The sequence below is a fragment of the Vulpes vulpes genome, chromosome 4 (genome assembly GCF_048418805.1).
Source record: "Vulpes vulpes isolate BD-2025 chromosome 4, VulVul3, whole genome shotgun sequence".
Taxonomy (NCBI): domain Eukaryota; kingdom Metazoa; phylum Chordata; class Mammalia; order Carnivora; family Canidae; genus Vulpes; species Vulpes vulpes.
Genome location: NC_132783.1, coordinates 83,555,466 through 83,576,388, shown reverse-complemented (window position 1 = coordinate 83,576,388; position 20,923 = coordinate 83,555,466). Strand labels below are relative to the sequence as shown.

Sequence of the window (20,923 nt, the reverse complement as noted above, 5' to 3'; positions counted from 1 at the left end):
ATTTTTTTTTTTTAAGATTTTTATTTATTTATTTATTCACGAGAGACACAGAGAGGCAGAGACACAGGCAGAGGGAGAAGCAGGCTCCCTGCAAGGAGCCCGATGTGGGACTCGATCCCAGGACCCCGGGATCACGAACTGAGCCAAAGGCAGATGCTCAACCACTGAGCCACCCAGGCGCCCCTATCATCTGCATTTTTTCATGGAGAAAGATTTAAATGACGTGTTTTCAAAACCATGCAATAAACGCTTTTAAGTAAATGTCCTCTTGGTTTTTCTTCTATTTATGTAAGGATATTGAAGGAAAGGGGTCGAGAAAACAAAATCAAAAGTTGGAAAACTTTAGGCTCCTGTGGATGCAAATTTGCACCCACGGACGAGGCGATCCCAGGCAGGACCGGGCGGCCCCAGCACGCAATTCCCAGAGCCCAAGCGCAGAAACCCACCCCCACCGCCCCCAGCTCTGTTTCCCGCCCCTAAAACTTTATCGCGAGTCTTGGGATAAGCTTTGTGGTGATTGCTTGGGAACTAAATTCTCGCGAGAGGTAGGTAGTTGCTACAGTTACGCCAAGGCGTTTGCGGCTTCCTAGGGTAAGACGTGGCTATCGCAGCTCAGGGAACCCTCTGCTCCCGGACTCCCCGCCGTGGCTCTGCGACCGCGCCGGTCACCTCAGTCTCTTCAGCTAGGCCGCGTCCCAGCGCAGTGCACTGAGGTACAGACCTAAACGCCACCCACCCCGCTGGCCGCTGCGCCGGCCCATCCCAGGCCTCCCACCTGAGGCCGGGCTTAGAGCCCCTTCTCGCTTTGCCCCAGATACCCGGCAGTAGCTCCCTGCCGCTCCGCTGTCCCCAGACGACACCCGCCCATCCCATCGTATCCGTCGTCAAACCTGTTTCTGGTGTGACTGTTCCCTTGCATTTTCTTTCGTCCTAAAGATTTTGCTTTTAAGTAATCGCTGCACGCAACGTGGGTCTTGAACTCACAACCCCGAGAGCAAGAGTCTCATGCCCCACCCACTGAGCCAGCCAGGTGCCCCTCCCTTGCATTCTCTTATGAGCAATATGACAAGGAATGGGTGCTTCTTGGGAGCAACAAGAGCCCGCCCCCGCCGCCTGGACCTTTTAAAAATTTTTTTAAATTGGAGTTCAATTTGCCAACATATAGCATATAACCCAGTGCTCATCCCGCCAAAGGCCCCCTTCAGTGCCCGTCACCCAGTCACCTCGCCCCCCCCCGCCCACCTCCCCTTCCACTACCCCTTGTTCATTTCCCAGAGTTACGTGTCTCTCATGTTTTGTCACCCACACTGATATTTTCACTCATTTTCTCTCCCTTTATTCCCTCTCACTAATTTTTATATTCCCCAAATGAATGAGACCATATAATGTTTGTCCTTTTCCGATTGACCTATTTCACTCAGCATAATACCCTCCAGGTCCATCCACGCAGAAGCAAATGGTGGGTATTGGTCGATTCTAATGGCTAATAATCCCTTGTATACATAGACCACATCTTCTGTATCCATCATCTTTTGATGGACACCGAGGCTCCTTCCACAGTTTGGCTATTGTGGACATCGCTGCTATAAACATTGGGGTGCAGGTGTCCCGGCGTTTCACTGCATCTGTATCTTTGGGGTAAATCCCCAGCAGTGCAATTGCTGGGTCATACTGCCGCCCTGACCTTAATGCAACTAGCCAGATTTCTTGCATTCATTATGCAGTGAATATCCTGCTAAGACCAGGCATAGTGCCAGGCCCTCAGGGACTGTAAAAATGAATGAGAGATTACTTGTCTTGAAGGGAGTAATTGAACTTTCAGGAAAAGCAGTGCACATTAATAATACCATTTGTATTGTACTTCATAGCTTAAGCAGTTTTACTATTTTAGTGGGTATTCACAACAAATGTGAAAATCAGAAGTTATATTATCTCTTTTATAGAAGGTGAAACAGGCTCTGAGAAATTAGGCTAGTGAAGGCCTAATTCATGTGATACTAATGAAAATGAGAGTAATGTAAAAAGGTCGTTTCTAATATGAATTAAAAAATTTTTTTAATTTATTTAAATTCAATTTGCCAATATATACTATAACACCTAGTGCTCATCTCATCATGTGTCCTCCTTAATCTAATGTGAATTTGATAAGAAAATTGTCAGGGTCACTTAGATCCTGAATGAGCCTGAAGACATGGTGTTGAACAAGTGATCTGAGATGTTTAGATGACTTTAAGTGAGGGAATCGCTGAGAAGAGATAGAATAATTTTTTAAAGATTTTTTAAATTTATTCATGAGAGACAGAGAGAGAGAAGCAGAGACATAGGCAGAGGGAGAAGCAGGCTCCATGCAGGGACCCCAATGTGGGACTCGATCCCAGGACTCCAGGATCATGCCCTGGGCCAAAGGCAGACGCTCAACCCCTGAGCCACCCGGGCATCACAAGACAATAATTATAAAGCCTGCGGACAGCAAAGTATCACCTTTTTTGTACCACCAGTCCTAGACATAGCATTGTGTGTCCTCAGTAAACGTTTGAATTGCATTAAGTTCCACTTTGAATTGAGGTAGAAAATCTTTCTTACACCAATTTATTTTTTTATTTTTTAATTTTTTTTTTATTTATGATAGTCAGAGAGAGAGACAGAGAGGCAGAGACACAGGCAGAGAGAGAAGCAGGCTCCATGCACTGGGAGCCTGATGTGGGATTCGATCCCGGGTCTCCAGGATCGCGCCCTGGGCCAAAGGCAGGTGCCAAACCGCTGCGCCACCCAGGGATCCCTCTTACACCAATTTATTTTTGAAATTATGTCTTTAGTGTTGTAAAATAACTAGAAAATATCTCAGACTAAATTGGACATATGTCAGAACTTTTACTGATGAACTAAACATTATTCCATGTGGCTGTTTTTTTCCTGTTAGATATTTTTATAAAAGAGATTAAGTCATCTTTGAGGGGAGATTTGCACATTAAAAAAAAAAAAAACCTACCAAAGAATACTATGGGAGATGTAGGGGGTAGTGGTGGGGTGGGAAGTAAGGGAGATGCCATTTCTGCTCTTCTTTGTCTTGTGATGATTTGTGCTTCATGAGTTGGTTATATGTATAAAAACTGAAGGAATCCTTCCTGTGACCAGGTCTGTAAAGCACAATCCAGCAGCAGAGGTTGGAAAGGGCACAAAACAATGCTGGACTGTGGCATTTTCCTAGGTTCTCACCTAGTATTGGTTATGATGTAATGTGGGTACTTCTGCAGCTGTGGTACTTGAGAGGAGAGATTGATTCATTATGTTTACAGAGACCAAAGAAGTCCAGGGGGACTTTGCCCAAGTGCTGCTATGGAGCAGATGTCATCAACAGGCAGACCCGTCCAGATCACTGTGACAGATGGATATGACTTGGTAAAGTTATTTTTGGAAATTAGAGAGGTTCTTAGTTTATTCATTTTTCTTGAAAGTATATTTGTCTTTGAGTTCAAGTTTACCTGTCAAACATCTATCTGCAGGTTTCATGAAGATGTATTGGGAGCACCAGCAGGAGGAATGGTTTTGCACCCTCCAAAACATCAAACCTGCTGGTCTTAACATTTCAATGGCATTTTTTTTTTAAGATTTTTATTTTTTTATTTTTTTTATTCATGAGAGACACAGAGAGAGACAGAGACACAGGCAAAGGGAGAAGCAGGTTCTATGAAGGGAGCCCGACGCAGGACTCGATCCTGGGTCTTCAGGATCACACCCTGGGCCAAAGGTAGCGCTAAACCGCTGAGCCACCCGGGCTGCCCTTCAATGGCATTTCTTTCTCAATTTTCCTTTTTGTTAGACTATATAATCAGCAGGTCACATCACTATGTGTGTAAAATACCTGGCAACTACATTTAACAGGTGAAACAAGAAGTGATTTTTGTTTTTCTATACTACAGGTCTTTTTCTTCTGAATTCTTCCAGAGTTTCTCTTGTGATTAATTTCAATTGTTGAATTTAAATAATAAAACTACAATATAAGGTAACTTAAAAATTACAAGAATAATGAAATGGCAAAATATTCATTCACTATTATGAAGTCAGATAGCTCATTCCAAAACAGGATCTCATGAATGATCTCTACTTTGTTTTAAAAGGTATATATAAAAGGTGTATGTATAAATGTGTGTGTATATATATATATATATATATATATATATATATATATACATACACACACACACATATGTGTATTCACAGAAATGCACTAGAAAATATATTCTAAAATATTAATAGTGCTTGCATGTTAGAGTGAAACTATAGGTAATTTGTTTTACTGTGTGCTTTTCTCACTTTTTCAGATATTTCACAATATACTTTTATAACCATGTGGATAACAGAAGTTATTTTTAAAAACTCCGAATGTAATGGCATTTGAGTAGAATGTTGCAGTTAGCTACAACTAGATTTGTTTAATTTGTTACAACTTTCTATCTACCCTTTTTGTATTTGTGATACATAGCTTGTTAGGAAAACACTGTTTAGTTCAAGTCAAAATGAGTTGCCAGATATGTAGGAAAATTCTCTCTTTGAGTATAATTGTAAAGTGGTATCTTTCTGTCAACAGAAAGGTTTTAAAGGAGAAACTCCAGTTACTTTTATACGTGCAGAATTCAATCAAATGGTTCTGGGAGACTCTGCAAAAGTTATGGTTTCTGCAGAAGGAACTGCAAAATACAACTTCACAAGCAGTTTTGAGTTCAATCCTGAAGGAGGAATTACTTTAGATGACATTGCCCACAAACCTGTGTTCTGTAAGTCTCTGTGGTACTAAAAATACTAATTATGTTGAGTATGTTGTAAGGAGATTCTGAGGTATTTAGTAGCTGTTTGGGGGACAAATGAATACACCATACCTTTTTTCACCTAGGAATAACGTGGTATAATTTGAGTCCTACCTGCTTTTGGCAGCAGTCTCCATAGGTGGCTAATTTTAATCAGTTTGTATCAAAGACCTTTTGACATTTGACTGTACTTTTCAGTCCTTATCTCCTAAGCTGGATTGGGAGCTTTCCTAAATATTTCTGTGTTTAGGGTTGCCAAATTGAGGGGAAAAAAAATTAGGACATATATTAAAAAATTATTCATTGGTTATCTGAAATTCAAATTTAATTGGGCATCTTGTATTTTACCTGGCTACCCTATCTGTAATTCTGTATACAATACTTCTGTACACTTTTTTTTTGAAATTCAGGTCTGTATCTTACTTATTTTAGAATTTCTAGTGCCTAGAAATATCTGAGACATAAAAGGGCTCAAAAAATGTTCAATGAATGAATGAATAAATGGACATATAACTTCTGTATCAATACTTTTACAGTTTCTAAATACACAGTATTATCTCTGGCATACTTTGTTCTTACACCTATACATTAATCTAAAGCTTTTGTTTTAACCTATACTCTTAATTTTTGTTTTGTTATTTTTTTAGTGGCACATCTCCTCTAGCATCTGCCAAAAACCACAGATTCCAAGATCCCAGACCCAGAGAAGTGGGACCTACCTGGGAATCCTACAGTATTCTAGAGTATTGCATTCTAAGCCTTTTTTCCCATGAAAGTCACCTGAGGCTGAGAGAAAATAGGCTTCAGAGTCCTACCCTAGACTATTAAATTCATGATTGCCAGGGAAAGATCCTAGGAAGCTGCATGTAGGAACAAAAGTGTCTGGTGATTCCTGGGAAACACTGTTCCAGAAAAGTAATTCTTAGGTCTGACCTAGCTGGGAATCAATTACCCATGGATGCCTCCATCTAATCCATACTCTCTACTCACTCCATTCTTCTTTCTTCTTTGCTTTGTGCTTCTCTGTCACTCCCAACCCCAAATAAGAGGAGTGTCAGTATCCTAATTGCCTTCCTCCCTGGCATGTTAGATGGGAAAGGCAGAACTGGAACATGGTTTTAAATGTGACATTGAATTCATTAGAAAGAAAGGGCCAGCCCTTTGTTACAGAAGCAAAAGCTGGAACTGAAACCTGGAACTCTTGAACAGCTGCTATTGGTATGTGGTGGTGTAGGCAGAAAGGGCAGTACTCCAAAATCTAGGGACTTGGGTTTTAATGGTCTTAGACCAACAGACCTTGGGCAACTGTAGATGGGAGCTGTCCCCAACCCCTTTACCACAAGCCAGGACTCTCCAAAAGAATGGACTAGAAAAAAAATCCATGCCCCATCATATGTGTCTAGCCATTGGATAGATGAAAAAGGTCTTTCCTAATAAGTAGTAATCATAGGGTTATTCCAATCATTAAATAACGTATATTTTCTTAAAACATACAAGGAACATTTATACAATAGAAACTGGCTGGCCAGATACTATGCAATAAAACAAGTTCTGCCATATGCCAAAGAATCAATGGGATACAGACTAAGTTTTCTGACCAAAACACAAGTCAACAAAATTAGAAATATATAACAAAAATATAGGGAAAAAAGGAATCCATTTGGAATTTTTAAGTCACACTTATGTGTAATTCATGGGACAACAAAGAAATCACAAGACAAACTATAAAATATTTAGAATCAATAACAGAAAAACACCAAATATCAGACTTGTGAGATATAGCTAGAGGTACATTTATGCTCTCAAGTGCAGTCATTAGGGATCAAAAAAGATTTAAAACAGAACCTCTGGGGTGGCTCAGTCGATTAAGCATCTTGAGACTCTTGATCTCAGCTTAGGTTTGATCTCAGGGTTGCAAGTTCAAGCCCTGCTTTGGGTTCTATGCTGGGTGTGGAGCCTACTTAAAAAAATAATAAAACAGAGCCTCTGGAGTATATATACTTTCCCCTGTTCGTTTCACTAAGTACAACTGCATACCTCAAACTTTCTATGTAAGACAAACATAAGAGACTGAGAAGTGGAGAGAAAAAGGAAACGAGACATGAGGAATGACACAGTGATGAGTTGCTTGGGTTTTCTTTTTGCCTTTATATCCTAGACTTGATGCTGAAGAGGCCAGCAACCTGGAAACATGAATGAGTGCAGACCAAAAAAAAGAAAAAAAACTAAAAGAGATCTGCTCTAACTAAAGACCAGGCAAAGGACAGCCTAGCAAGACAGAAAACTTTCAGTCAGTAGCTGTGCTGCTCCAGCCAAACATCACAGACACAAAAATGTGGCCCCACTCACACCCAAGCTGAATGGGAGACTGACTTCTACTCTCACAAAGCTTAAATTAGGTGCTCCAGCTAGGTGGTGTTTGAGAATACCAAATAGGAGGCCAGGATTTCGGTGCTGTGTGGTCATGAGCTCTCTCTTTCACCATGCAGTTTTAATGGAGACCACATAGGAAGCCTGGGCTTCTGCCCCAATCTGACAGTAACAAGATGTCATTCTACTACCTACTGGTGTGGTGTCAGAGGAGGCCTAATGTCAGTTTGAGACTCACCATCATCTATTGGTAATGAGCCTATACCACTGTGGTATCTGTGGAAAAGAGGTAAAGAACCAGAATCCCCACCCCTCATCAGCAATAATGAGGAACTGTCCCTCTCAGGTATCAATAGAGGCAGATTGGAGATAATAGACAATGCCCCTCCCCTTCCTCTGTTGGAGCAGTATAGAAAAATCCAGCTAAAACAGATGGTTTAATATCCAGAGTTTCATAACATACAAGAAGTCCAAGATTACATGAAAATCATTCATCATACCAAGAACCTGAAGATCTCAAACTGAATTTTAAAAGATAATCAGTAGATGCTAACACCAAGGTAACAGATACATTGGAATTATTAGACAAAGATTTTTAAAAGTCATGATAATCATTGAGCAATTGCAAACATGCTGGAAACAAAACAGACTCAGCAGAGAAATAGAAGGTCTTAGAAACAGAAGACATAAAGAAGAACCTAATGGAAATTTTAGGTTAGAAAAATATAGTAACTTATGAAAAGCTTGGCAGATGGGCTTAAGAGCAGAATAGAGGAGACAGAGAAACTGGAAGACAGAAAAATAGAAATACCCAATCTGAGTAATCTGGAAGAAATAAACTTAAAAAAAAATGTAAACAGAGCTTCAAAGGCCTGTGGGACTATGACAAAAGGTCTAATAGTGTCATCAGAGTCTCACAAGGAGAGGAGAAAGGGTGAGACTGAAAAAAATAATCAAGGAAGTAAAGCCTGAAAACCCCAAATTTGGCAAGAGACATACACCTACAGATTCAAGAAGCTGATCAGACTCCCAGTAGGATTAAGCCAAAGAAATCCATATTAAGAAACATCATAATTAAACTTTTGAAAACTAAAGACAGAACAAAATCTGAAAGCAAAGGAAAACAACTTGAATGTCATCAGTTTGTCATCAGAAGCCATGGAGGCCCAAAGGGAATGGAATATTTTCTAAGTGGTAAAAGAACTGTCACCCAGAATCCAATACTCAGAGAAAAGATGTGAAGGAGAAATCAAGACTTTCAGATGAAAGAAAAAATTTGTGACCAGCAGATCCACCCTGAAAGAATGGCTGAAGGAATTTCTATAAAACAGAAGAGATATGATGAAAGAAAGAACTGAGGAACATCAGGAAGGAAGGAAGAATATGGTAAGCAAAAATTTGGATAAATAAAGAAGCTTTTCTTTGAGTTTTCTAAATTGTGTTTGACACTTGAAACAAGGTATAACACTGTCTCATGCAGTTCTAAAGGTATATTGAGAAAATATTTTAGGCAGTTATAAACAGGAAAAGCAAAAGGACATAAGAGAGGTAAGATTTCTATACTTCAACTACTGATGACACTTGTAATAGATTGTAATAAGTAATGTATATGTAATGCAATACCTAGAGCAATGACTAGAAAACCTATACCAATATATACACTTAAAAGTATTATAGATAAAATAGAATTCTAAAGAATGTTCATGTAATCTACAAGAAAGCAGAAAAAAGAAAACAAATGAAAAAGGGAGGACAAAAGACTTAAGCCCTACTATATTAATAATTACATTAAGAAATCAAGAGACAAAAAAAAAAAAAAAAGAAATCAAGAGACAGAGTTTGCAGAGTGTTTTTAAAAAACATGACCTAACTGTATGCTGTCTACAAGAAACTCAAAATATAACCATATAGTCAGGTAAAATGTAAACAGAAAGATATATTATGTACACATTCATCAACAACTGGAAATGACTGTATTAGCATTAGACAAAATAGCCCATGCAAAGAAAATAACCAGCGTCAGAGAAGTTCATTGATAAAAGAGTCAACCCATCAAGAGGACATAGCAATCTTAAATGTACATGCACTAAACAACAGAGCTGCAAAATATGTTAAACAAAAACTGATAAAACTGAAAGTGTGAATAGACGGATCCACAATTATAGTTGGGGACATAAACACCCTTCTCTCAATTTATAGAACAACTATATAGAAAATCAACAGGGATATAGGAAAACTCAACAACACCCATCAGCCTACAGTATCTAATCAATATTTTTTGGAAAGCAGAACATTATTTTCAAAAGCCCACAGACCACATACCAAAATCATACTCTGGGTCACAAACAACCTCAACATATTTAAGTGAATTAAAATGTGTTTTCTGACAAGAGTATCAAGCTAGAAATCAACAATAGAGAACAGGAAACTAAACACTTGAAAACAGACACATTTCTAAGTAATCCATGGGTCAAAGAGGACATCTCAAGGGAAGTAAAATACAGTGAACTGAATGGAAATAAAAATACAAGGTAATAAAGTTTGTGGAACATAGCTAAAGAACTGCTGAGAAAATTTATCACACTAAATGCATACATTGAAAAAGAGGAAAAGTCTCAAATCAGTAATCTAAGCTGCCATCTCAAGGATTTAGAAAAAAGGAAAATCCAACAGAAGGAAGAAAATTATAAAGATGAAAGCAGAAAGCAATAAAATGAAAAACAGAAACAATAGGGAAAAATCAATGAAACAAATAACATAGCTGGTTATTTGAAAACATCAAGGAAGACTGACCAAAAGCAGAAAATGTTCCAGAGGAGAGAAAAGACACTATAAATTATCAGTATTAGAAATGAAATGGAATTAACATCACAGATGGTAGACATTAAAAGGATAATAAAGAGATAAGCAATTATACGTAAATTTGACAAGAAAATGGGCCAGTATTTTGAATAACACAAATTATCCTATATCATCCTATATGAATAAAGTTGCTCTGTAACTGTCAAGGAAATTGAACTCAATTTGAAATCTCAAGCCCAGATAGTTTTACTAAAAAGTTAAAAATAATAACTAACACTAATTCTACACAATCTTCCAGAAAATAGAAGAGAGGAAATACTTCATTTTCTGATGCTGGTGTTACACTGATACCAAAACAAGACAAAGACAGTACAAAAATGGGAAACTTGTGGCCAATATCTGTCATGAATATAGACACAAAAATTCTAACAAAATACTAGCAAGTAGAATTCAGCAATATATAAAAAGAATTATATGTTGTTATGAAGTGGGATTGATTCTAGGAATCCAAGATTGGTTCAGTATTTGAAAATTAGTCAATGTCATCTACTGTGTTCATAGTCTAAAGAAGAAAAAGCACACGGTCATATTGGTCAAAACAAAGGTTTTGACAAAATTTAATACCAATTCATGATAGAAATTCTCAGAAAAATACAAATAGAGTGAACTTCATCAACCTGACAAAGGCAAACATTATACTTAATGGCAAAAGATGAAATGCTTTCCTCCTAAGTTTGGGAACAAATCAAGGTCAGATCTGCTCTCACCACTCTTATGAACATAGAACTGGAAGTGCTAGACAGTGCAATTAAGTAAGAAAAGGAAATAAAAGGCATCTAGCTCTGAAAGGAAGAAATAAATCTGCCCCTATTTGCAGATGATATGATTGTCTATGTAGAAAATATCAAGGAATATGCAAAACTTTTAGAAAGAAAAAGTGAGATAATAGGATACAAATTTATATGCACAAAATCAATTGTATTTCCATATGCTAGTAACAAATACATGGACACTAATACTAAAAATACAATAATCCATCATTTACAATTGCTCTTTAAAATTAAGTCGTGTAAATTTAAGAAAAACATATATAGCGCTTATGTGCTGGAAATTATACACTGTTGAATGAAATTTAAAATTTTTATAAATGGAGAGACATACTGTATTGATGGACTAGAAGACTCAACATAAGTAAGATGTCCGTTCTCCCCAAACTGATACAAAGGTTGAATGTAATTCTTATCAAAATCCCAGAAAGATTTTTTTTGTAGATATGGACAAGAGTATTATAAATGTATATAGAAAGGCAAAGGAACAAGGAACGCTAAAATAATTTTGGAAAAGAATAAAATGCTAAGAATCACTATACTTTAATGACTTATTATATAGCTACATTAAAATTGGGTGGTGTTTGTGTAAGGATAGACAGATCAATGGAAAAAATAGAAATAAAAATAGACTCATCTGGGGATCCCTGGGTGGCTTAGCGGTTTGGCGCCTGCCTTTGGCCCAGGGCGCGATCCTGGAGTCCTGGGATTGAGTCCCGTGTCGGCTCCCGGCATGGAGCCTGCTTCTCCCTCCTCCTGTGTCTCTGCCTCTCTCTCTCTGTGTCTATCATAAATAAATAAATAAATAAATCTTTAAAAAAAATAGACTCATCTAAATATGCCTAATGATTTTTAAAAAGATTTTAAGTAATCTCAACCCAGTGTGGGCTTCATACTCAGAACTTGGAGATCAAGAGTCATATGCTTCACCAACTGAGCCAACCAGACACTCCTGCCTAATGATTTTTGGTAAAAGTGCAAAATTAATTCATTGGAGAAGTAGCCTTTCAACAAATGATGTTAGAGCAATTGAATATCTGTAGGCAAAAAAAATGAAACTCAACTTTAGTCTCATACCTTATACAAAAATTAACTCAAAATTGATCACAGATTTAAATGTAAAATGTAAAGTCAGAAAACATTAAGAAAAAAAAAAAGAAAATCTTTAGGATCTAAGGTTAGGCAAAGAGTTCTTAACACCAAAAGCATGAACCATTAAAGAAAAAAACCTGGTGAATTGGACTTCATAAAAATTAAAAACTTGCTCTGTGAAAAACCGAGGTTGAGAGTAAGAGAAAATATTCGCAAATCACAATTCGACAAAGTAATAGTATCAAATATATAAAGAACTATCAAAATTCAATGATAAAAAATACTCCAAACAAACCAGTTAGAAAATAGGCAAAAGACATGAAGAGACAGTTTACCAAAGCGGATAAAAGCATATGAAAAAGTGTTCAAAGTCATTAGCCATTAAGGAGATGTAAATCAAAACCACAATGAGACATCACTGCACACATATCAGAATGGTTAAATTAAAAATAGTGAAATCATCAAATTCTGATAAGGTTGCAAAGAACCTGGATCACTGATACATCCCTACTGGAAATGTCAAATGTCAGAATTTCTGGTGGGAATGCTGTCAGTCTAGAAAGCAGTGTGCAATTTCTTTAAAAACAAAACCTGCAAACCACCATATATGATCCAGCAATTGTACTTCTGGGCCTTCTTTTTTTAATTTTTATTTATTTTTTAAAAAATGTTATTTATTTTTTTTATTTTTTATTTTTTATTTTTTATTTTTTTTTTAACTTCTGGGCCTTTATGCCCCCCAAAAAATGAAGACTTATATTCACACAAAAAACAGTATTTAATTTCTAGGAGCTTTATAGTAAAAAACTGTAAACAACCCAGATTCTTCCATGGGTAAACAAACATACAGCCATACTATGAAATGCTACTCATCAATAAAAATGAACAAATTACTGGCACACAAACCAATCTTAGTGGATCTCCAGAGAACTGTGCTGAATGAAAAAGCCAATCTTACAAGGTACATACTGTAAAATTATATTTATATAACATTTTTTAAATGACAAAGCATAGAAATGGAGACCAAATTAGTTGTTGCCTGGTGTTAAGAAGGAGGATAGTGGAGGTGTCTTTAAAAGGGTAACATGGGTTAAAAGGGTAACCAGAATCCTTGTGGTGATGAAATGATCTGTATCTTGACTGTATCAATGTCAATATCCTGGTTGTGATAATTTACTGTAGTGTGAGATGTTACCATTGGGAAAAACAGGTACAAGATAGCTTTCTGTATTACTTTCATAATTGTATGTGAATCTGAAATTATCTCAAAATAAAAAGCTTAATTTGGGATATTCTATTCTTACAGGGGGGAAAAAAGCATCTTCGGTGGTGAGAAGTCTTGAAACTCAAAACCACCGGAGTTATAATGATAAAGCATTATTGTCTGCTCAAGAGTGAAAGAAAGTACACAAATTAATGAGTCAACCAAAAGCAACCCCTCCTCAGCATAGAGCCCACAAATTAGACTGAAACTGTGAAGGTAGCTGTGAAAACAGAAAAAAAAAAAAATGTGGAGACCATGAGTACCCTCTGCAATATAGTGTCATCTTCCCCTTGGATTATCTTGAGAACCTCTTTCCAATATGCCGAGAGTTAAGCTGTATAAAAGAAAATTTCCTCTTTGCTAGTGGGGGGTTTATTAACAGTGTGTAAGTCTTCTAAGAAGATGAAAGAGAGCTTTGACCATTTTGTTTTTGGAGCTCTGAGTGTATTAAAAAATGGACACATTCCCCATCCATGCCCCATGGATACAAAATTGTTTAAATATATCTTTAATAAAATAGTTCTCAACATTAAAAGATTAAAACCTATTGAGTTACTACTAAAATACAGAACTAAAATACTAAAATAACAGAACTACTGTTCTACTAAAATAGAACCCCAAAGAATATAAAAAGAAAGAAGAAAGATAAGAACAAAAATTAATTAATTGGGAAATAAGCCCTAAGAAAACAAACAAAACCTGCTTCTTTAAAAGACTAACAAGGGTAGCTTGGGTGGTTCAGTGGTTGAGCGGGTGGTTCAGTGGTTGAGCGTCTGCCTTAGGCTCAGGGCGTAATCGCGGGTTCTGGGATTGAGTCCCACATGGGGTTCCCTGTGGGGAGCTTCTCTCCCTGCCTATGTCTCTGCCTTCTCTTGATGTCTCTCATGAATAAATCTTTAAAAAAAAAAAAAAAAAAAAAAAAACAACTAACAAAATAGACAAACTTCTGGCATGATTGGGCCAAAACAAAATGAAACCAAGACAAACAATGTTAGGAAGAAAATGGGGCACTACAGATAGAGTGTACTTTTGAAAATTATAAAAAGAATATTTTTGAAGATTCTGGGAAGATAAAGTAGGAAGCACCAGGAATCTGTCTCCCCACCTACACAATGCTGGCACTGCCACATTTTGTCTGATAGAACTATTTTGTTTTTTTTTAAAGGATATGTTTTTTTTTTTTTTTAAATTTTATCTACTTATGATAGTCATACAGAGAGAGAGAGAGAGGCAGAGACATAGGCAGAGGGAGAAGCAGGCTCCGTGCACCGGGAGCCCAATGTGGGATTCGATCCCGGTCTCAAGGATCGCGCCCTGGGCCAAAGGCAGGCGCCAAACCGCTGCGCCACCCAGGGATCCCTAATATAACTATTTTGGAACTCAAGTCTGTTGAAGGCTTGCAACTTCCAGGGGAAAATTTTGATGGCACATTGTGATTAATTTTGGTTAATTTCAGATTTTTTTTTAAGGTTTTATTTATTCATGAGAGACACAGAAAGAGAGAGAGAGAGAGAGGCAAAGACACAGGCAGAGGGAGAAGCAGGCTCCACACAGGGAGCCCGACATGGGACTTGATTCCGGGTCCCCAGGATCACGCCCTGGACCGAAGGCGGCGCCAAACCGCCGAGTCACCCGGGCTGCCCTAATTTCAGATCTTAACACAGTAGCAGCTACTCATTTCCCACCCCTGTAGGCATCCATGTATGTGTTCCTCTAGTAGCTTGCACACAGCTTGCTGGAGCCAGGATGAGCTAAAAGGACCTTGTCCTTAAATATTGTGGATCTGTTCTCTGATTGCTGATTGCTGCTTCTGATCACAGAAGACAAAGTGGCTATCTGCTATTGTTGCACCTCCCTCCATTCCATTGTTGTAAGGCCCTTCCTCCTGCTAGAAACTACCAAGGGATTTAAAGGGAGCATCCTTTATCTCCCTTTCCTTTTTCTTTTTCCCCTGTTGAGGAACCAGACATTCAAAACTAGGACACTTGAGAACAAGTGCACATGAGGTGAAAACTAGAAAGTGACCATGCATGTCTAGGGAAATACTCAGAAAATAATTTGGGCAACCTGGGTGGCTCAGCGGTTTAGCGCCACCTTCAGCCCAGGATGTGATCCTGGAGACCCAGGATCAAGTTCCATGTCAGGCTCCCTGCATGGAGCCTGCTTCTCTCTCTCTCTCTCTCTCTCTCTCTCTCTCTCTCTCTCCTCTTTCTCGTGAATAAATAAATAAAATATTAAAAAAAGAAAATACCTTAATTTTATGCCTCAGGCTAACCCTCAGCACAGAGACAACCTACAATGACAACAATAAAAAACAGTAAACCCTGGAAAGGGGGAGAATCTAATTTCCAGACTTATCCCATTATTAGATTCAAATATCCAATGTTCAACAAAAAAATCATAAAGTATACAAGGAAACATAAAGTATAGCCTATTCAAACAAGAAAAAAATCACAAGAAACAACAGTGTTGGCCAGAATGTGGAGAAGAAACTTGTGCACTGTTAGTGGGAATGCAAACTGGTGCGGCCACTGTGGAAAACAGTATGGAGGCTCCTCAAAAAATTAAAAATAGAATTACTATATAATCTAGTAATTCCACTATTGGACATTTACCCAAAGAATATGAAAACACAAATCCAAAAAGATATATGCACACCTATGTTTATTGCAGTATTATTTATGATAGCTAAAATATGGAAGCAATCCAAGTATCCATCAATAGAGGAATGGATAAAGAAGATATATATCTTCTAAGCTAAAGGGCAATCCAAGTGCTTATATATATATATACATATATATATATATATAATCTTCTAAGCTAAAATATGGAAGCAATCCAAGTGTCCATCAATAGAGGAATGGATAAAGAATATATATATATATATATATATATATATATATATATATATATATATATATATAATATATATGCATCTGACTCTTGATTTCAGCTCAGGTCCTGATCTCAGGGTCATGAGATTGAGCCCAATATCAGGGTTCTTGCTCAGCATGGAGTCTGCTTGGGTTTCTCTTTCTCTCTGCCCCTCCCCTGCACTCTCCAAGTCAATCAATCAATCCTTTTTTGAAAAGCAGGATACAAATTCAGCATACAAATATCAGTTGCATTTCTATATACTAACCATGAACAACATGAAAAGTAAGTTATAAATTCCATCCAAAGGAATAAAATACCTAAGAATTAACTTAACCAAGAAGATGAAAGACTTAATACAATGAAAACTACAAAATGTTGCTGAAAGAAATTAAAGATAACACAAATACATTGAAACATCCCATATTCGTGGATTGAAAAAGTTAATGTTGTTAAGATGTTAATACTACCCAAAGTGTTTTACAGATTCAGTGCAATTCCTATCAAAATCCCAATTTTTTTTTCAGAAATAGAAAAGGCCATCCTAAAATTCATATGGAATCCAAGAGACCCCAAATAGCCAAAATGATATTGAAAAAGAACGAAGTTGGAGACCTCACACTTACTGTTGTCAAAACTTACTACAAAACTAGAGTAATCAAAAAAAGTATAATAATGGCAGAATTAAAGACCTATATAACAATGAAATAGAATAGAGAGACCAGAAATAACTCCTTACACATATGGTTAAATGATTTTCAATAAGGGTGCCAAGACCAGTTAATGAGGAAAAAACAATCTTTTCAACAATAGGTGCTAGGAAAATTGGATATCCGCATACAGAACAATGAAGTTGGACCATTACCTAACACCATATATAAAAACTCAGGATGGATTAAGGACTTAAATGCAATACTAGAAAAAAAACTCTTAGAAGAATATATAGGACAAAGCTTCATGACATTAGGTTTGGCTATGATTTTTTGGATAGGATACCAAAGGCAAAGGTAACGAAAGAGAGAAATTAGGGGAATTAGGGGTGGCTGGGTAGCTCCATTGGTTGGACTCTTGGTTTCAGTTTGGGTCTTGATCTGGGGGTCATGGGATGGAGCCCCATGCTGCTCTGCACTTTGTAGAGGATCTGCTTGAGATTCTTTCCAGCAATTTTACTTAAGGGAATATATCTGAAATAATTGAAACCAGGGTTTCAAAGAAATATTTGTACACTGGTGTTCAAATTAATCATATCCATCGGTTACTTTTATACTTATGTATGTACATGATGATGATATAAAGTCTACGTTTTACTTTAAATTGTAGGCAAAAATTCAATATGTCACTGATGTGGTTCAGTATTTCCATCAGAAGTCACTAATATTGGTGCCTTCTCAGGTTTTAAATTAATATCTCGGGGATCCCTGGGTGGCGCAGCAGTTTGGCGCCTGCCTTTGGCCCAGGGCGCGATCCTGGAGACCCGGGATCGAGTCCCACGTCGGGCTCCCGGTGCACGGAGCCTGCTTCTCCCTCTGCCTGTGTCTCTGCCTCTCTCTCTCTCTCTCTCTCTCTCTGTGTGACTATCATAAATAAATAAAAAATTATTAAAAAATAAATTAATATCTCTTAAATGTTTTTGACAATGCTTTGTTTGCTGCATCATGATTATCTGATGGATGACTCAGACATGTTCTCATTTTCTTTGTTTTGATTTTTCTAGTAACTATGACTGAAGTTTTACCAAAGGAAAAGAAACAGAAAGATGAGAAGACCTTAATTCTTGGTCAAGCTGTGGTGGACCTTCTTCCTTTACTGGAAGGTCAGATGTGTGATTTGGTCAAAAGCAGATATAGGAAAGCTCATGAATTTTAGCTCCAGAGAAGTGCAAAAATCAGCCTCAGTAAATTTGAGAGATTTGATAAAAAGATGAGCTGCTTATCTCTGCCTAATCCTTCTATGGCTTGATTTGCCTTCTTTTTGCAGGAGAGAGTTCATTTGAAACGATGGCCCCCTTGCACCCTGTGCCAGGCTCACCTTTAGAACCTCTTCGGTTAAGTGTTAAGGTAACCAGAATTATAAATCTCAACCCTCCATCTGCCATTCAGTCTACCAAGTTTGTTTGCTATAAAGGTTCAATTCAGTTGAGTACAGTTCATCAGGAGTATTCTTTTCACAGGCACACATAGTACTGAGTTCTGGAAACAAAGGCAAATAAGTCAGAGTCCTATTTTAGAAGTCCATAATCTACACACCATGGGTTATAATTAGTCTGATTAAATGGTGGAATGGGGCATGTGGGCACAGAGTAGTTATTGGTTACTTTCCAGGGGTACATGTAACCATGGAAATGCCTCTTGAGCTATGTCCTGATGGATTAAATTGAAATATACGTGGATGCACCTAACACACTTCCTGGCATAGTAAGCCTGAATTGGTAGGCTGTGCCACTGGTTTGTCCTCTGGGCTGTGTTTTCCATTCTTCAGTAGTCAGGGTCAGCAGTTTCTTGGGGCATTATTTTTGCCACTCTGGTGCAACTGCACTCACTTTCAACAGATACCACAGCTGCTTTCTGTTTGGCAAAAGTAAAAGGAGAGAAGGGCCCAAATGACCCAACTATTCCAAATGCAGTTCCCTAATTAACCATTGCTGTGGGGTCCTTCCTTCTTCTTATTGATTCTGACCTTGAGTCTGCCATAATCCACTTCTGCATCTGCTGTAGTCCTCTCTCTCTCTTATTTTAGGCTGTGGTTTCTTTCTTTCTTTTCTTTCTTTCTTTCTTTCTTTCTTTCTTTCTTTCTTTCTTTTCTTTTCTTTTCTTTCTTTCTCCTTTTCTTTTCTTTCTTTTCTTTCTTTCTTTCTCTCTTTCTTTCTTTCTTTCTTTCTTTCTTTCTTTCTTTCTTTCTTACTTTGATCTGATTTAATTTGCTTTCTGTCTTTCTGGGATTCCTAATATGTAGTCCACTGATAGCATTTCTTACTTTCCAGGGGTATTATAGCATTATTCTTTTATTGTATGTAAAGGTGTAATTTAGTATCTTTCTGTAATTCCATGTGATTTGTGTTGGAATGACATATATATTTGAGCTCAGTAGGCCTCCACTGATCCAGTCTCCTCACTTATGTACCGTTGATTTTCCGTACATATCCTTTTTTTTTTTTTTTTTTTTTTTTCCAGTGAGTCGGTGCCTTTATTGGCCGGCCGGCTACTTGAGGGGGAGATGAAGTGGGAAGGAGTGTGTGGCCCCGATGCCGGGCCTGCCGTGCTTCATTCCTTACATATCCTTGCAAGAAAAATTAGTCAAAGGGATTATTAGTACTTAGGATGTTTGCTCATTAGTATTCCTGTGTTTAGTTGTTTTACTCATTCAATGAAAAAAAGCATGATACTTAATTTTCATTTGCTTGTGAATTCCACTAATATTATATTTAAGCATCTACACTGGTTATTCTCAAAACTCAAAGAGTAAAATGATATAAACCTGTCCTTAGAAAAGTTTCCAATAAAGTATTCCCTGTCTGGATTGAGTGATACAAATTAGAAATCTTGAGGATATTTTGCTTATCCTTCTAGAGACATATTGATCAGAGATGTCACATTCTTCAGTGCCTCTCTTTCTTAAAATATTCTTCCCTTTGGTATTCTCATTTCCCACTCACTGACTGCACTGACTGTACCTTCTTAGGTTCTTGCACCATACCTCATTCTTCTGCCTGTGTCTCATGCGAATGTTCTGTCCTTGGCCACATTTTCTTCTTAGTCTGTGTTCATATTCCTGGTTTGCAGGGGGAGGTTATTCATGATTTAACAGTCACCAGTATGAGCGCTCCCTTGGACCCCAAATATAGCCAATCCCCAAATGTGCCTTTCAGCAAATCCAGACTATTTTATCTCCTAAATGCCTCTGGACTCTCTTTTCTTAGCTTTATTCCTATTATTATTGACTTATAACCTTTCAACATTACAGGTAGCCTCCCTCCAGTTCTGGCTTCTCACTGCTTGCTGAATTACTTACAAGTAAATATGATGACTTCTCATCCCCTGTTCAGTACTGTTTAATTCATAGATTCCCCCAGTGCTTAACATGTTAAGGTCTAGAATCCTTAGCAGGCACGTAACAGCTTCTGTAATAGGAGCCTGCCACTTGTTAAATGTCATCTCTCAGACTCCCCTTCTTATTCTTTATATTCTAAACCCCTGAACTACTTACACCTGAACAAAATACACCATGCTATTTCTTTTTTTAAAAGAGCTTATTTATTTATTCATGAGAGATACAGAGAGGCGGAGACAGAGGCACGGGGAGCCTGATATGGGACTCCATCCCAAGACCCTGAATCATGCACTGAGCTGAAGGCAGATACTCAACCACTGAGCCACCCAGACATCCCACACCATGCTATTTCAATTGTCCTTTACATAAACTCTTCTGTTGGTCATTTGTATGTCTCCCTTGGAGAAATGTCTGTTCATGTCTTCTGCCCATTTCTTGAGTGGATTATTTGTTCTTTGGGTGTTGAATTTGATAAGTTCTTTACAGATTTTGGATACTAGCCCTTTATCTGATATGTCATTTGCAAATGTTTTCTCCCATTCTGTAGGTTGTCTTTTAGATTTAAAAAAAATTTTTTTATTTAAATTCAATTTGCCAACATATAACACCCAGTGCTCATCCCATCAAGTGCCCTCTTTAGTGCCCACCTCCTATCTCCCTACCCACCTCCCCTTCCGCAACCCTTTGTTTGTTTCCCAGAGTAAGGAGTCTCTCTCATGGTTTGTCTCACTCCTTAATTTTTCCCCACTCAGTTTCCCTCCTTTCCCTTATAGTCCCTTTCACTATTTCTTATACTCCACATATGAGTGAAACCATATGATAATTGTCCTTTTCCAACTGAC

At 37.7% G+C, this 20,923-nt stretch overlaps 1 protein-coding gene across 45 annotated transcripts in view; it reads left to right on the top strand.

Moving 5' to 3' along the window:
• The first annotated feature begins 530 nt into the window (after positions 1–530).
• Positions 531–20,923, top strand: part of CFAP70 (cilia and flagella associated protein 70) — a 96,311-nt gene continuing 75,918 nt past the window's right edge. For 15 of the 45 annotated variants that reach the window (XM_072755048.1, XM_072755037.1, XM_072755038.1 and 12 more), the window contains exons 1-5: positions 548–713; positions 3,297–3,399; positions 4,589–4,775; positions 17,749–17,847; positions 18,012–18,091. In XM_072755048.1, the coding sequence (XP_072611149.1) occupies positions 3,337–3,399; positions 4,589–4,775; positions 17,749–17,847; positions 18,012–18,091 (429 nt within the window). In that variant the 5' untranslated portion in view covers positions 548–713; positions 3,297–3,336. Of the gene's footprint in view, positions 714–3,296; positions 3,400–3,503; positions 3,749–3,920; positions 4,119–4,588; positions 4,776–17,748; positions 17,848–18,011; positions 18,092–20,923 lie in introns of those variants that run through there. The other 30 variants (XM_072755050.1, XM_072755047.1, XM_072755040.1 and 27 more) reach the window with 14 other exon arrangements.